The 17,935-nt window shown below is 46.7% G+C and overlaps 1 protein-coding gene across 1 annotated transcript; it reads left to right on the top strand.

Annotated features, from left to right (window-relative positions):
- The first annotated feature begins 5,603 nt into the window (after positions 1 to 5,603).
- PTCHD3 (patched domain containing 3) lies at positions 5,604 to 16,361 on the top strand. Its single transcript, XM_032991296.2, has 4 exons — positions 5,604 to 9,033; positions 9,256 to 9,377; positions 11,056 to 11,201; positions 13,630 to 16,361. Exons 1-4 carry the CDS (start codon positions 8,299 to 8,301, stop codon positions 15,222 to 15,224), a joined length of 2,598 nt encoding a protein of 865 aa, XP_032847187.2. The 5' UTR covers positions 5,604 to 8,298; the 3' UTR covers positions 15,225 to 16,361.
- The last annotated feature ends 1,574 nt before the right edge of the window (positions 16,362 to 17,935 follow it).

The raw sequence follows: 17,935 nt of genomic DNA, 5'->3' as shown, positions 1-17,935 counted from the left end.
TAACCCTGTAATCTTAAAATGAGCCACAACAATCTGGACAGCCTAACTTTTGCTTTACTCTCAGAACAGTCCTTTATAAGAAAATCCTCTTCCAAACAGACTTTATGGAAATGGCAGACAGACATGTGAACAGGACGGGGGAGTCAGATGCAGATTTAAATACTATATGTAGCACATATTAATGGAAGTATCTTTACCTGGAGTGTAAAGCCCACCCTTTCTAGATGGTGACAGTATAAGCATCTACTTACACTGGAGATGAATGTCTAAGCACCTTTTACAGTTTATGGAGATCTGGTCAACAAAGGCAGTGGAGCATTGCAGAGGTGTGGCTGTTTGACTAATGCAGGTGATCACTGCACTCCCACTCCGAGCAGAAGCAATGAACATTTGAGGAATGGCCTGGGAAAGGAAGGAAAATGATTCTTTCAGTTAGAGGATAATTCCTATCCAAGAAAGAGAAATGGAAAGGAAGACGGCCAGGATTATATTGTGTTTTACCATTGGTAATCTGAGAGGATTGCTAACTGGAGTGATTTCCCTGAACAATATTCCAGTAGGTGACCAGTGAAGAAAAACAAAAGGGTGAAGAAAGATGAAGACCAAGGTGATATCAGGATGCACTCTGGTACATTTATGAGAAGTAGTATCTAACACGGCTGTCACTACTCAGGGACCAAAGACGTCCTTTCTCAAGGACAGGCAGTCTCTGTGGGACATGTCAGCATTCCAGGGAATGCACTCCCAAGATGACATTAATTCAAGAAGCTGAGATTCTCTACAGGTTTCTGATATATTGTATGTAAAGTAGATTACCCATATACTGACATTTCTGCAAACATTCTGGCTCCCCCAAAAAAACTGAAATCCACATGTAGATAAAAACATAGACACACAGCACAGCAACCATGGTCAGACCATTTCCCAGGAGGGCAGGAGACCTGGGTTCAACCCCACTGTCAAACCGAGGTGCCAGAACCTTCTCTCTTCCACAGCAGGGCCCACCGACAAGCACTGGGGCATCTGTACCCTGCAAGAAGCAAGGAGAAAGGAGAAGGAGGATTCAGCCCAGATCTCCCTCAGGCACAGCCCAGGAAGGCTTGTCTCTTGCAAATGCAGACAAGGCTTTGGCCATGGCTTGAATGTCACAATGGCTCCAGGACTGAACCAGCTCCTAGCTGAAGAGACAGCATGGTAGGGAAAGCAAATACATTTTCTAGTATGTGGGACTTTCTGCACAGTGCTTTGAAATTAAGAAATAACATATGCCTGGCTAGTGAGACTCCCCGCTTTGCAACCAGCAGACATTTGTTCCAGTACTTCCTCAGAATCTTCCTTAACCTAAATTTGAAAATAAATGCTCCAGAGGATAATTTCAAATGGGGCTTCACTTCAGGAGGACTTTCAAATGCTCTCCAAGCATAGGAATTCAAGAAGCTGTATGGTATGTAAAGCAGGTTACCTGGGTCCTGACATTTCTGCAAATATTCTGGCTCCCCAAAAACGTTTAAATTCATATGTCAATAAAAATATAAAGGCATAGGCACAGATAGAGCCACACAAGCAGACTTCCATGGGTGCATCAGCAACAGAAGATACTAGTCTGATACACATACCCATAATAAATAAACGGCAGGAGTGCCTGTATTGACCTAAGAAGTGGATAACTTCTCTAACTTCCTGTTGGCACAGAAACACTAACACAGAAGAGCAATGATTACTCTGCTTGTGTGGTTGGCAGAAACTTTACATCTCAGGATGTATGCAATTACTTTCCCATAAATGAAATGGGGAGAGTTATGAAAGGTCATCCCTTATATGGATAACAGAATAAATGTTCATGTTAGCTCCTTCAGTATCTTCGTTGGGCATCTGAGATCTGCTGAGTCAAAGTTCTGTTTGTGCTCAGATCAGTATTGTCTGATACATAAATATTCAAAATAATCTTACTGTTTCAGAAAACTAAAGAAACTAAAAACAAAGCCAAAACAGATATTAACTGATCAAAGCAAGAGTAAGGGAAGTCACTGTAGTTTCACTCTGCAGTTTTTCTCCATAAATAACATGCACTTACAGTTTCTGAAGATACTGAGGACCTAACTGACCATTTTACAAGGAAGCTTATAAACAAGTATGTAATAAAAAAGCAGTCTACAAAGATAACATACTCCTTATTAAGAGACTGACTAAAGAGGCAAACTTTTTACAGTTCGCATGGAAGTGAGTTGTGAAATCATTTATATGCATTAAGGAAAGTGAAATTTTTTGGATCTTTTATAAGGAAGTACAAGTACAAAAGTTGATTAAGTTCTTCAGTATCCTCAAGTTACATCATGCTCATAGCAGTCCAGGGTTTTAAAAGTGTAATTTAGATTAGTGGTCATGGAAAACCTCAGGATTCTGAAATCTCAGTGGATATAGGAATTTTATTTATGTCAGCTTGAAAAGAAATATTCCTAGAGCTAAAGTAATAAAATCCAGCAACTCACCTTGCCTTTCCAGTATCCTATACAGATAAGCTGAAATTCTGTCCATCACTATATTGTACAATAGAAACAGCATATTGCCCGGACAGTTAAAATACTTATGCAACTTCATTCTTCCTAAAAATAAAAAAGAAAACTCAAATTAAAATAGAAATTCCTGAAGAGCCTCACATCGAGATGGCCTCAGAGCAAGCCTAACAGATATTGACAGCTTGGATACATCATGTAAGGCAGCAACAGCTTTTTGCACAACACAGCTGCCTCTGTGTTGATGTCGACCCCTCCTACATAATGCCTAAGGTTACCATATTCACAGCAAATACCAGACTCATCATCAAGTAGATGAGCAGCTGTCACTCATCCTGAGGGACCTGCAAATGGCAATTTCACAGAGTCACTGTGTGTTTCCAAAGCAAATAAGGGCAGACCTTCAACATGAATAAACATCCGTTAGTTCCGGTTCCTGGTGCCAGAATAACTTTTGGGTTTTCTCTGGAAGTGTACATTCTTAAGAAATAAGCCACCCTAGAGGAAATCACAAATTCACCTCCCATTTGGCTGCTCAAGATATTGTCAGCAAAACCTATTTACTCATTCAGAGAATTTCCATGAATGTAATTTATTTGCCAATTAACAATCTATTAGAAGACTGAAAACAACCAACCATAAGGAAAAACATTCCTGCATCCCTTCAGACACATCTTCTCCCCCCACTAGCCTTTTTTGCTTTTCAGTTCCTTCACTATAGCTATGCTTAGCCCCTTGGATAAGGTGGTGGGCAGTGCAAGAGACTGGGGCCAGTGCGTTCATGATGGTTCCTTCCCTGGCAGCAGCCCCTTCTGGGCTGCACCTCTCAGCTCCTGCTCAAGCAGCCCTTTGGCTCCAGCCCCTGCCCAGGCATGGTGTTCTTTCTTCCTCCTGTTATCCCAAAAGAAGTGTTCTTTCACCTGGTATGCAAGCCAATACACACAAGGTCAAGGTATTTCTTTTATTTCATGTCTGTGCAGAGATGGGCGCTACATGGTAATTTCACAAAGCTAGCACACAGCACAAAAGAACTGCTATGTATTTATACACTTCCAACTACACGAATACACAATTACTGTAATGACCATTGGTTAGTTTCTTATCACTTTGTCCCTCATTGTTTAGTTATAATTAAATTAACCTCGCTTGCTATGTAAATTAGCACACATGCTCATTACAGGCCAGGGGAGGGGTGTGAGAGTGTGCGTCTTTTTGGTCTTTAATTGAGACAGTGGTAGTGGTCTCCCCCTGCCACCTTCATTTTTCCCCTAGTTACTACAGAAATTGCTGAGTTCGTGCCTGGCATAATTCTCTCATTTTGGTTATCTTTTCTTGTAACAAGATGATTCCTTTATCAGTCCTTGAAGTTCCTCCTCTGAGGACCAATGATTAGCAAGGTATGCAAGGCCACAGTGGATTAACATTTGTCTTTGGCTTATCACTCCTGCTCCCGCCTGGTCTTTTTTCCTGCTTCTCCTCCTGCTCTGGCCTTGTTTCTCCTTTTGCTTGGTGTTTACCACCCTTACTTTGTGACATTTTCACAGAGGTGTCACAGACTCCCCTGAGAATGGGCTCAGCCGTGCCCTGCGGTGGGTCCGTTGGAGCCGGCTGGAACCGGCTGTGACCAGCTCAGGGCAGCCCCCGGCCTCTCCTCACAGAGGCCACCCCTGCAGCCCCACTACCAAACCCTGACAATTATGAGGGGGAAAAAATCACAGTGAAGGTAGTCAAACACTGCAACAGGCTGCCCAGAGGTTCTGGAATCCCCGTCCTTGGAGGTACTTTAAATACAGCTGGACAAAGCCCTGAGCAACCTGGCCTAATGCCCAAGCCAGCCCTTCTCTGAGGGGGGCCTGGATGAGCTGAGTGCCAGAGGGCCTTTCCGACCCAAATTATTCTATGGTTCTACAAAACTGTTTGAATCGCTTCCAGTCTCAGTAAATCTTTGGAAGACAGAGGAGTACAGAGACACATCAGATCACGTTTGTCTCCACATTACTGAGGACAGCCTACCCTTCAAAATAAATAATTATTCTCACAGAGCTTGTGAGCAAAAAAGACAGGGAAGCACAGCTAGAGCAGGAATGGAGGCTGAGGCAAACTGAAAAAGAGCTTTCAAACAATTGTGAAGTGGGAAGTCTACCAGCCAGGCATATGTTGTTTCCTAATTTCAAAGCAGTGTGCAGAAAGTCAAACACGCTAGAAAATGCATTTGATCTCCCTGCCCCGATGTCTCTTCAGCTAGGAGCTGGTTCAGCCCTGGAACCATCGTGACATTCAAGCCAGGACCAAAGCCTTGTCTGCATTTGCAAGAGACAAGCCTTCCTGGGCTGTGCCTGAGGGAGATCTGGGCTGAATTCTCCTCCTTTCTCCTTGCTTCTTGCAGGGTACAGATGCCCCAGTGCTTGTCGGTGGGCCCTGCTGTGGAAGAGAGAAGGTTCTGGCACCTCGGTTTGAAGGTGGGGTTGAACTCAGGTCTCCTGCCCTCCTGGGAAATGGTCTGACCATGGTTTCTGTGCAACGGGGAGGCAACTCGGACAACTGAAAGGGACCTGCTTTTCTGTTTGTTTCTTGATTGGCTTCTTACAGCTGCTCTTCACTGGTTTATGTGGGCCTGGAATGGACTCTGTACCTGTGTTCGACACATTCTGACACCATCTAGAGATGAGGCCATTGGGCAGATCAGAAATTAATGGATTGTATTTCTGCATCTCCACAGATCTTGCAAAGACACAAGCATATGCTGCTTAAATATAGGGTATGAGCTATTATTCCTCTCTGCTCTCTTCTAGACATGTCAGATATGTGTCTGCTTTGCTTGTCACCATTTCATTACCACTGGGAAACACAGAGACATATGGTATTGTGAATATTGACCTGTGTGGCGATATTTCCAAACAGTAATTCTCTGGAACCTTACTTTGAAATGTCTCTGGGCATTTCACAGCAAAGACACTGGCACCAATTTGCACACACACCATGAAATCATGTCAGCATTTTATCAGTCCTTGTGAGGTGCTTTCAACTTGTATTTGTCAGCTATGCAAATTCACACACAAATCAGATTTTATTACGTTTTCGCTGTTGAGAAAAATATTACAGCCAACATACATCACAAATCAGTTTAAACATCAAAGATAGTCTTCTAACTGGGAAGTTCAAATTCTCTTATCTACTATCTTTTAATCTTTCAATATATCTGGATTCAAGTCCCACAGTTCTGTGCACACATAGAGAGAACTGTCATGACTTAGCATCCAGCCTCTAAAACCCTTCTAAGCCACCGGGAAACACAAACTATATGAAGTCTGCTTGAAGAGCCAATGCCTTTACCACAGCACACACCCAACAACCACCAACTGTATTATGAAAGGAAGAGAACAACAGATGCTTTCTTTGCAAAGCCTGGCAACAAAAGGCTTATCATCTGCGTTTTTATTTACTAGCCTAGCAGAAAACATCCATTGAAAGGGAGACCTGTGCTCAGTATCCACTTCATCTTCAGTAGTCTTAGACTGAGTAAACACAATGTAACTCTCAAGAGAGAGGTTGTGGCTTCATACACAAATACAGAAAAAGCACAACTTGCTTGGGAGTCCTGCAGTGAAGTTCCTGGCCCTGCCCCAAGGAGTGTTTCAGATTTTATCCTATTAGAAGTTAATACAAAATGCATTAATAGGCCAGGGAACAAGGTTAGGAATACAGATTCTTGGAGAACACTAGCACATACCTCCTGCTTAAAGACCACTCTGAAGTGAGAGTTGGTGGAGCCATCTCCCCACACCGTAAGTCAGGCCTCCAAGCCTCAGAAAGTGAACCTAAAGGCACCTGCCTGTGCCCAAGGCACTGGGTACCCTGATCAGGTAACTCCTGCCACCAGGCCATTTCCTACCTCCTGGTCATTACCAGAGCTTGTCTTCAGCTCCTGAGGAGCCAGAAAGAAACTGCCTATGAGGAGTGGTCAACTTTTATTTTCTACCTCGTTGAGCTTAAAACAGTCGGTAACCCCTCATGGCTGTTTTTCACACTGAAAGCATTCAGCTAGACACTGTCTCCTCATGTCTGCTGCAGTTTCAACCGATCATCCACAGCCTGGTCCACTGCCACGTTATCCAGAAGTCTTCTTGGTGTGTGGCTATGAGGATAGGTGTGTCTCTGTAGCGTAGTCCCAGACACAGGTCTATTTTTATCCAGAGTTCACTAAACCTTGTTCCAAAGTCTTTAATTTCTTCAGCCCTCACTCCCCTGTTTTGTGAGCTTGTTTACCAAGACAGCAAAGACAGCAAGATGTACATAACCACTCTCTATGTTTTGCTCCCAGGCAGGAGAATAATCCTTAGTGGTGATCTAAGGACTAGAGCAAATTTGGGGAAAACAGTAAAGAAAAATAAGTCTACGTTGACTAATCGCTGGTACCAAGCGGGAGCTGCCTGCAGGCTGTAAGCATGGGCTGGCTGAGGTTATCCTGCGGGAAGGGAGCGGTGCAGCACAACCCAGCCTGAAGGCCATGCTGGGCACGCAGCACAGCACAGGCTCACTTACGTGTGGTCTTCTTAACTCCTCGATATGGAATGCTCCCCGGCTCAGGATCACTATACCTCATCCCTCACTTCTTAATTATGCAGCCTCTGTCTTACAACATGGAAGCTAGAGCTAAACTTAATACTGTAACATCAGTCTAATTGATTCCATTATATACTATGGAAGTCCCTTCCCTAGGCTTCTCTGTTCACATACCCAAGAATCCTGTTTACTACAGGGAGCTCAAGACATGAGCTCCTGAACCCAAACTCCAAAATTACTTGTAATCCCAGCTCCCCACTACATGTGAGCTTTCATGAGACAACTGTTCATGACACAGCCTTGCTACCAGCTGTGCTCTTTCCTCCTGCTGTACCTCAGCCTTCCCCTTGCATCTGTCCCGAGACTCACCTGACCCACAGTGAGTTTGTTTAGCTCTTTACACACACAGAAAGTCACTTTCTTTTTGCAGGATTACCCTGTTATGTTAAACGAGGAGCCTGGCAAGTGCCTGAGCAAGAGGAAAGGGCACGGTGAAGGCACCTGGCTGGCAGAGCTCCCCATCAGTGCAAGCAAGCGGCTCCAACAGCCATTAAACAACGTGTCGTCAGTAGCAGCGGAGAGAGAAAAGTGCCCATGCTTCACACTCGTCTGTGCAAAAGGGCACTTTCTTTTGCGTCACTGCAGATCATTTTGCAGACCCTACCCTTTGGTGTAGCTTCAGAGACAGCCATGGCGACCGACTGGGGCAGGAAACGAAGTGCACAGGTAGGAGGTGGTGGATGGCAAAGACAGCGGTTCCAAGCACCATCACCGCTGAGAAGGCATCGCCGCCGCGCCCCGCTACGGCTGCAGGCGCCGTTGCGGCGGGCGAGGTAACGGCCCCGCGGCCGCGGCGGGCCGGGCCCTTTCGGGGCCAAACCGGCAGGTGGAGCGCGGGCGCGGCGGCAGCCGGTGCCCGCCCGTCGGAGACCCGAGCCCGGGGAGCGGCGCGGCGCGGCGGGGGGAGCCGCGTATCCCCGCCCGCCCGCCGCGGGGAGGCGGGCGAAGCCCCGGTGAGTCAGGACGGGGGAGGACCCGGGCCGCCTGGCCCGTCGGGACGGCCCTCGCCGCGCCGCGGGAAAACGCTCATTCCCTCCGCGGCGCCGGCGGGGAGAGGGCGGCTCTCCTTCGGCGCAGCAAGAGGCCGAAGCGCCGGGCTCCGGCGTGAGGCGCGCCCGCGGCGGGGGAGCTGCCGCCGGCAGCCCGGGCTTCCGCCTCGCCGATGGCGGGGCCGCAGCGTCCTGCGGAGAGCTGCTCCTGCCGCAACACAAACTGCGTGGAGCGGCCGCTGAGGCACCTCTTCGAAAGGCTGGGGAGCGGCGTGGCCGCCTGCCCCTGGCCCTTCGCGCTGGTGCCGCTGCTGCTGGCGGGTGGGCTGGGCGCCGGCTTCCTCTTCCTGCCGCAGCGGCAGGCGAACGACATCGAGGGGCAGTTCACGCCGACGTGGGGGCCCGCCAAGGCCGAGCGCGACTTCGTGCGGCAGCACTTCCCCACCAACGACTCGGAGCGCTTCTCCGCCCCGCGGCTGCCCACCGAGGGCGCCTTCGCCGCCCTCATCGCCGTGGCGGCGGGGGGCGGCTCGGTGCTGGCCCCGGCGGCGCGGCGCGACGTGCTGCGGCTGGACGCGGCGGTGCGCGCCCGCGGCTACCCCCAGCTCTGCGCCCGCAGCGGCGGCGCCTGCGCCAGCCCCAACCCGCTGCTGCCGCGGCTGGGCGGTGCAGCGGCGGCCGCCCTGGAGAACCTCACCTTCCCCGTCTACGAGGGCGTCTTCCTGGGGGCCGCGCTGGGCGGCGTGCGGACGGGGGCCGGCGGGCGGGTGCTGTCGGCGCGGGCCCTGAAGCTGCTGTATTACCTGCGGGAGGACGGCCCCGGCGCGGCGGAGAGCCGGCGGTGGCTGGAGAGCTTCTTGCGGGACATCCCGTCGGAGCTGGAGGCGCTGGGCTTCGCCTCCATCCAGGTGAGGCCAGGGCGGGTGCAGCCGTGCGGGGGGGCTCGAAGTGCTCGCGGAGAGGAAAGGGGACGGTGGAGGGAGCAGGGCGGGAGCACCCGCAGGTTGCGAGGGCCACAGAAATGTTGGCCTTGGTGCCAGCACGGCGTTTAGCATTGCCCACGCGTGTGGATAAGGACCAAGCAGAAGAGTCGAAGTGCTTCATCTTTTCTGGCCTTGTTTTAACAACAGGTGACTTACTTCACCTCGCTGTCCCGACAACAGGAGTTTGAAGGAAATACCAAGAGCGTGATCCCACTCTTCTCCATAACGTACTTCTTGACAATAACCTTTTCGGTCATCTCTTGCCTAAGGTAAAATGTCTTCTAAGCTGTGGATCACTGAGAAGTGACCGGCGCTCTTCTTTACCTTGCCTGAATTGGTTTCTGCTCTTGTCAAGCAAAGGCATTCTTGGAGCTGCAGACTTCACGTGATACTTAGGGATAGGCAAAACGTGTGTCTCCGCTCCTTCTCTCCTCCATGTGCATATTTCCCAGCTGCCTAAACAGGGCTCACGGTACATACCAGACAAACACTTGAACAAGCATTCAGTTGAGAGATGCACAGCTTGAATGCTGGTATCCATTCATCTGTGCTCTGGAGCCGTCGGTCGTTCCCGTAGTCCCCACCTCATAAGAATCCTTTTTGTAGCTGACGCTTTTGAAGCTATTTGAACAACTAAAACAAGCCCCTATTCTTCATCTTTTTAAGAGGGCTGAGGTGCTGTAGATTTGGCACTGAAAAGCACTATGCCAGAGTAAGCACTTTTAATGATGAAAGGGCTCTGCTTCACCCTGTGCGGGAAGGGGGCCAGAAGCGTGATCTAGCCAGCCTGGCAGCGGCAGAATTCCACACAAGCACTTCCATTGAATAAAACTTAGCAGCTCAACTTGGCATCCCCAGTGGAGGCATTCACCAAAAAGATGCACGAAAGTCAAACAGAAAAGTCATCCTTTTGGGGGAGGGAAGGAATCAGTGGGGCTATTGCTAAGGTTATTCTAGTACTTTCTTGCTTTCCTTGTAGCTGCTGTGCTCATCCTTCTGTTGAGATACTAATTCTTTGTGAAGATCAGTTAAAAAGGGGAAGGAGGCAGGGGAGGGAGGAGGAAGTCTACCATGTTAAAGACCTGTTTGCACCTTTTTCCTTCCCCTTTCTCAGTTAAGGTACAGATGAACGAGCACTAGCTCCACAGATTACCGCAAGTTTGGGTACAGCTTTAGGTATTCTGCTTGCTAGCAGGGCCTGAGCCTTAGCTGCTGTCCACAGAGAACTTTGCTCCCCCTTTCTTTGGGCTGGTGGAGAGTGAACCATTGTGAGTTCAACAGCTGTACAGCAGTGTTTGTGTGCTGTGCTTGAGAAAGGAAATTCTAGTGGGGGGGTGGATTATTGGTTTCGTGCTTGCATTAGGCATCATGCCCGTTAGGCTCTGCAGTTTCTGGGTATCAGCTGTCTCTCTTCCCTCAGTGTGGTGGGAAGTCTCCCACTGGGAGCGTTTTACGGGGAATCCTTGAGCCCGCCCTCGCAGGCATCTTGGCAAATGGCCGGTAGCCAATCTGCCTGCTCAGAAAGCTGCTCTACGCAGCACTTGCTGCCTGTGAGATGCTTCCATACTATACTGCTACGCTGCACCAAGAACCCATGTAAAAGGAAAGAGCTTCTAAAATTCCCGTCATTTGCGGCGTCACCCTAAATCTAGCCTCTCACAGGTAGAGCTTACGTATCTTCTTTTTGCCAGCTCTCTTGTTACAATGCAAAAATCAGTACACATCTTCACTCAGGTATACAACTGGCCAGCAGGAATAATGTATTTAGCACCTCCTACATAAATTGATCTTGTCCAGTGCTGGCACCTGGGAGCTCTCGTAGCAAATAGCAGCTTTCGGCAAGAGTTCTTACAGACAGGATGTCATTGGTATCTGTGCACTTGTCATGCAAATTACCTCGGTGAAATATTGGACGTGTAACTAAGATATTCCTTAAAATATTTTCAGACTGAGCTGTATAAGGAATAATGTCTGGCTTGCATGCTGTGGAGTGGTTTCTGCCGGTTTAGCTGTATTAAGTAGCTTTGGACTGATGCTCTTCTGTGGAGTGCCATTTGTCGTCACTGTAGCAAACGCGCCATTTCTTATTCTGGGTAAGTAGGCAAAGCGAATCGGATTCAGATACAAAGACTGAAGGGGAGTTAGAACAACCTGTCGGTGTTAGTCTTTTCTGATGTGAGCAGTTCTGTCCTGCAGTGAGGGGAGGAGACACTTGGTGGTGCGGCCGCCTCTGAGCTCCTGCCGGGGGTGAGCGGCTCAGCTCAGTGTGCCTACACTGGGGCTGGAGCTGGGCGCTGCCGCAACGGCAGCTCTTTCCAAAAAAACGACACCTGCTCTGCTTCCAGTGCTACGGCCTGAAAATGGTAAAGGAGAGGGTGGTACAGTTAGCACTTCTGGCATTGTTCACCAGCGTCCCTGGTACTTCAGCCAGGACGATTAATCATTTATTTAGTGCTAATACTTGAAGTGAGCTCAACTGGGTTCTGTCACCTCATTCCCCTGCTGTTTTCTGTAGGCATACTGTAAGCATTTGCATATCTCATAAGGTCTGGATAAGCTTGTCCACCCCAAAACAGTTTGTTGTCAGTACTGACCTATGGGACTGCTGAATTTGTCAGCAATTCAAGCAGGTGCAGAGGTCTCCCCCAAACCATCCACCTCTTGACCCCCTCTTTTTGCAGTCCAGTGAGAGCTCCCTGCTTCTCTGCTGTTAGTCAGCCTCACGGTAGCTCAACGGCAGCACCATGGAACATGTGTCCAGTGTGCAGCTCGGGCTACACCAGCACTGACTTAACCTGGTCCCTGTATTAGGAGGTGAATATGGGAAGTAAGTTACTGGGAAGTAAGTTACTGTGTTTGTATTCCATGTTCAGAGTGTAGTCTTTGGTCAGATAAAATTGGGCCTGAATACAGCTTAAGCAATGGGCAGGACTGTCTGTAATTTCAAAGAAGAAATCTATCTCATTTTTTTAAGATACAAAATTTCCTCTGCAATATAGAATAAATAATCTCTTTTAGTTATACAATTGAAGTGATGCACCATTCGTGCAACCGGCTCCCCCAAAAAATGCAAGGAAGTTAGTATCATCGCATCATGGTTGCACAGACTGCTTGACAGCCAGTGCAGAACTTTCCAAATACCGTTAGATAATGTTGCTGCAAATAAATTACTGCTTTTTAAATCCTTACCTGGTGTCCTGTATGAGAAATTCATGTGATGTTTTTTTGGTCTTGGTCTCACGCAGAGGAAAGCACATGGAACTTCTGGGTTGGTAAAGGCTCTGTGTCATACTAGATGCCAAATGTAAATGCTCCTTAGGACACATATTGTTTCTTTGTTTTCTGCATAATTCAAATGCATTTTGTATTTGCTTTTGTTTGCTCATCAATTGCAGAGGCTCTAAATTTCAGAAGGACCCTTTTGTGTACCTGGGAAAGGGCTTAAGCCAGTCTCTTCTTTGTAAATCACATGCAGACTTTTGTCTTCTGTGTGTTAAAGCAAACAAATTATCAGCACGTCAGATTAATTGCTTTGAAGCCTGCCTGCTTTCTGGAAGCAGCCTGGCTTGCTGCCATCCACTAGTACCTTTGATGTGCTGCTTAATTCATCTTTGCATGTCTACTGGCAACCGTCTGTTCAGGCAGGACGTAGTGATTTCATCTATTCTTTCATGCTTAGCTGTATCATCTGTGCTTGCTCCTCTATTCACGTGGTCTTGCTTTCCCTGTTTGTGTGATTAAAATAACCGTAAGGTCTGTGATTACAATCTTGAGAGTGAGCAGAGCTGAGAGCACACTGGCCCTTCCTTTCTGAACTTTGGCTTGCTTACTTTTGTGTCTTAGCAAAAACGCTAGCCCAGGACCTGTCTTCCTGGCAGGGTTTCCCAGCACTCTGGTAGGTAATATATGTGAGCGCATCGGTATAAATGTGAAGATAAATGCAAATTAAATCATGAACAAATGCTCAAAGATAAACTGGGGAGAAGTGGAGAGCAAAGAGCATAAAAAAGTGAACCTCTGGAAAACTGGGATCACTGGTCTCCCATGTGATGGGAACTGTTCTCCCTATCTGCTGAAGGCAGAGCAGGGAATTATTCGTCTAATTTGCTGCAGAGAGTCCAGAGATAATGGAGGACGATTCCAGTGATAAGGGCAGTTGAGCATCAAAACAAGCAATGCATTTAAATCCATGTGATCGACATCACTGGACACCCGGACAGCAGCTACAACACACTTGTCAGAGATGGACTAGGTGTGCTTAGTCCTTCAGCAGCTCAGGGTGTGAGCTTAACAGCCTGTCGGGTCACCAGAAGCTTCTGAAACGTAACAGATTCAGCTGCACACAAAGGATCCGTTTTCCTGCATCTGCTTAACTTGCATCAGCACTAAAGCAATGTTAATAGCCTAGCTTTCTTTTTCAAAATTTTATGCAGCCTTAAAGGTGATGAATTTTGTACTGCTGTTGGGTGTTAGTGGAAGCTGCCTTTTGCAATGCAGCATTAACTTTTTCTCCTCTCGCAGGAGTTGGTGTCGATGACATGTTCATCATGATCGCTTGCTGGGAACAAAGTTCAAGAAAAAAAGGGAAATCTGTTAAATCTCTCCTGGCTGAGACTTATGCAGAAGCAGCACTTTCTGTGACCATCACCACTCTCACAGACGTTTTGGCCTTCTTCATTGGCACCTGGACTGCCTTTCCGTCCGTGAGATCATTTTGCCTCTATACAGGCACTGCTTTTGTCTTCTGCTATATATATACCATGACCTTCTTTGGGGCAGTTATTGTGTTAAATCACAGAAGGGAGCAAGGGAACCGACACTGGCTAACCTGCATGCCTGTGGGAGTAGATAAAGACCAGGCTGAGATGTCCTGCTTGTACAGTGCTTGCTGTATAGGCAACTGTTCTGGGCAGTCAGCTCAGCCAGAAGGTGAACATCCAATGAGCATATTCTTTAGAAAGTATTATGGCCCTTTTCTTACAAGTACCTGGATCAAGCTACTCGTGGTGTTGCTGTACGGAGCATATTTGGGTGGCAGCATTTATGGATGTACTCAGATCAGGGAAGGCATCGATCTTCGAAATCTGGCGAGCGATGACTCTTACGTTATTCCGTACTATGACGACGACAAATACTTCTCAGCGTACGGGCCCAGGGTCATGGTTGTCATTACTGAAAGTGTAGATTACTGGAATGAGACTGTTCGCCTTGGCATTGAGAACTGCATGCAGAACTTGGAGGGCATTGCCTATGTAGATAAGAACCTCTCAGTCTCGTGGCTGAGAGTATACTCAAAACTTGCCCAGAGTGGCTTGGTACATATAAACGATGAGACTCTTTTTATTAATGACTTAACTGTACTGTTCCAAATTGTGCACAGTTTTAAGTGGGACATTAACAAGACTCGGGATAAAATAGAAGCTTCACGTTTTTTCATCCAGACGGTGAACGTGACCTCGGCCGTTGATGAGAAGAATCTTCTCAATGAGTTAAGAGAGACGGCCGAGCAGTGCAGCATTCCATTAATGGTGTACCACCCCGCCTTCATCTACTACGATCAGTACCTGGTGATAGTGCAGAACACCATTCAGAACGTTGTCGTCGCTGCCGGGGCAATGCTCGTTGTCTCTCTCTGGCTCATTCCCAACCCGCTGTGCTGCTTGTGGGTGACTTTTGCTATAGCTTCTGTTATCGTTGGTGTTGCCGGTTTCATGACATTCTGGAGCGTCAATCTAGATTCCATATCCATGATCAACCTGGTCATTTGTATAGGGTTTTCAGTCGATTTTTCTGCTCATATTTCCTATGCCTTTGTTACGAGTAAAGAGGCGTCAGCCAATGAAAGGGCAAGCGAAGCTCTGTCCCTGCTAGGTTACCCAGTATTACAAGGTGCAGTCTCTACTATACTAGGAGTAGTTGTCCTGGCTGCAGCAAAAACCTACATCTTCAGGACGTTTTTCAAGATCATGTTCCTTGTCATTTTGTTCGGGGCTCTTCACGGTCTCATATTTATTCCGGTGTTTTTAACCTTTTTTGGAAACTGTGGCAGATCACCCCACAAGACCGAATCTAACAAGCTAGAGCTTAGGTTTAGAAATGATAAAGATTGTCCGTGACAAAGTTAAATGTAATACGGTATATATTTATTATATGTAGATTAAAATGCAATGACTTTCGGGGAATATAAGAAGTGAAGAAAACAAAAGATAGAAAAATAAATACAACAGAGAAGCAAAGGCTTCAGAAAGGCAAGAATAACAGAAGAAGAAAGCGCACGGAATGGATTTGCATTTCTCATTTTTGTGTGTGTGTGACAATCACCTTAATGTTGTTATTTTTTTTTTTTTGACTTGCTGAATGTATTAAAACTACTATAAACAGTGTTTGTTTGCTGAATGTAGTAAAAGTATCATAAACAGCAACCACGGCATCAGCTTAGTGGACGACATTACAGGTTTGTCAGGCAGCGCACCCAGGAGGGAAGAGTAACTCCCACGGGTTTGCATTTGACTCCCTGTACCCTGGTGCTGTAACTCAGCCCAACACTGAGCCCAAAGACAGGTTTTCCCCAGGAGGCTCAAACCTGGAGGTTTTACAGCAAGATCACAAGAGGTCACATGTGCCTCAGACTGCAGTAACTCCTTAAGCCTTCAGGAGATGAAGGCAGCTTAGGCTTCTAATGCAGCATGAGAGCCCATGGGAAACACAAATTGACTCACATTTTCTATTCAAATCCATCTTCTCTTGGTGTCCCCTTTTCTCACTAAGATTAATCATGTAGCTTTAAGGAGATTGGCTGCAGCTTTTGTTTGCTGTGGTTTGTGAAGGGATATGCTGTAAGTGATAGAACCTGTGTGGACCTGCTGAGTAACCACAAGGGAAGATGCTGTGCCATGGCATGACAGGGCAAGGATTCACTAGAGCAAATCGCACCCTGACTGAGGACAAAGTGAAAAGTCAACTTGGGTTTCAGCTGGTCAGTCTGAAAACTATATACGTACAAATTCTACTGTGTTCATCAGTGACAAGCCATCCTGTGATGTATCAGTAGAGCAGAGGAGCTTTCACTGCGTAAGAAGTAAGGATATATGAGAAGGTCTTTTAACCTGTAAGGACGAGACACTGGATGAAAAGGCAGTTCATCACTGGTTGCCAGTTTACCTGTTGGAAATCCAGTGACTGATGGTAATTGATGTGTGTAATTTTGGAAAAATTGGTCTAGGAGTTATTAAAGCATTCCATCCAAATCTGCAGCTATGGAGTGTTTCTTCTGAGAAACGCATCAGATGTGACAAAGCAAGGGTCTGCCTCTGTTCCGTGCAGATTTCTCACCTGTTGACAGGGCAGAATCCTTACAAGGGGACAATGGACTGGAAGTCAAGTCACTCACAAATTAGTAATTTACTTTCAGCACAAACTGGATACTAATTTTCAGAGCAGTGAATCATAGTCTACGGGCATTGAATTAATTTCCACTTAGACTCACTATGAAAGCGACATAAAGCTTAAGATAAGCCACTGACAGACAAGAAAAATTGTGTGTCCAGTTACTCAATATTGCCTGAATGAAACAAAAGCATTTATCAAAGAACACTCACAACTTTATGTCCAAAAACTGTTATTAACAAAGTACCACAATAAAGGAAACAAAAATCAAACACCAAAACTTCTCAAAACATTTTGATTCTGTGCACACCCTCTCAAATTTTGGGAAAGGGGCAAGTGCCAGACTACACTGAGTTTACCCAAAACTTTGGTATGAATACTACTTTATGTTAGTTGCTCAGATACTACAGTGATGGATGAAGGTAAAACCTTTAGAGATGCTCTGAAGAGTAACAGCTACAGTCATCATTAAGACACATCATATATCCCTTTGTAAAAGCAAAATTAAGTCAAGCACAAAGATGGTTTTTGGAGGAGTACTTAATGTGCATAAAACCAGAAGCGCGCTTCAGTTGATGCATCTTTCCATACCTACTTTGGTCCCTAGGTTCTAGAGCAATAGGTTTTTTTTACTTTGTGGAGATCAAAACTACTGATCATCCTACCACCCACCCCTCTACCTACGACAGCCTGAGAATTCTTACATGAAATTCTTTGCAAAAGGTATCCTGAACTTTCCTGCATATATCCATGTCCAAAGGATGCTGTTTCCCTCTCATTCCAGCTTTTCTGTGGAACCTTCTTACCTGGAAAGATACTCAAACCAAATCTGGCATTGTTTCATCACTAAGGCAGCTGAATAGTCTGTGAAAGTAGCTCTGTAATAATGGGTAAATATAAAAAGTTACGGGTCTTGCAGCACTCCAAAGTTGAAAATCAAGTTTTGTTCATAGAAGGAGAAGCAGTTCTTGAAATAGTAGTCAAAGACTGAAAACTAGTTATCAGTCTTGGAAGAAATCTGCTCCTGAGGTAGAAGTCAAACGCCAGTGCTACTACAGCCCTTACCACCTGAATCTCAGTATTCTAGCCAGCAGCATTACATTTCCAGGACCGGGCACTAACCACAAAGCTAGATTTAAGAAAACCAAACCAAAAAAACCCAACCCCATGCACCGGAGTCCCCCCTTCTCCCATTAAATGAGGCAAATGATACAGCCATTTCTGCGCTGATGAAGCTGCCAAAGGAGCAGCTTATGCACTCACCTTGGCCAACACCAGAGGAAGGCATCTTGATAAACACTAGACAGAAGGAAAAGGATTCATGCTCTTGGAAAAAAAGAACATGGAAATACACTTCTGAGGGAAGTAGAGCAAGTGGCCTAAAGTGAGTACACTCACCTCTCGCCCTGTTCTTTGGCCATGTTTTAGAAGCAAAAATAGT

The sequence above is a fragment of the Tyto alba genome, unplaced genomic scaffold (assembly GCF_018691265.1).
Source record: "Tyto alba isolate M040663 unplaced genomic scaffold, T.alba_DEE_v4.0 Super-Scaffold_38, whole genome shotgun sequence".
NCBI lineage: Eukaryota > Metazoa > Chordata > Aves > Strigiformes > Tytonidae > Tyto > Tyto alba.
The sequence above is the reverse complement of the archived record's forward strand: the minus strand, read 5'-3'. Positions and strand labels throughout refer to the sequence as shown.

What these genes read in the sequence shown, in the direction of transcription:
- PTCHD3 (XM_032991296.2), top strand. Translation starts at nt 8,299, where the DNA reads ATGGCGGGGCCGCAGCGTCCTGCGGAGAGCTGCTCCTGCCGCAACACA. An exon ending in TGGGCTTCGCCTCCATCCAG is followed by an intron (nt 9,034 to 9,255) that starts GTGAGGCCAGGG and finishes TTTTAACAACAG; the next exon opens with GTGACTTACTTCACCTCGCT. An exon ending in TCGGTCATCTCTTGCCTAAG is followed by an intron (nt 9,378 to 11,055) that starts GTAAAATGTCTT and finishes AAATATTTTCAG; the next exon opens with ACTGAGCTGTATAAGGAATA.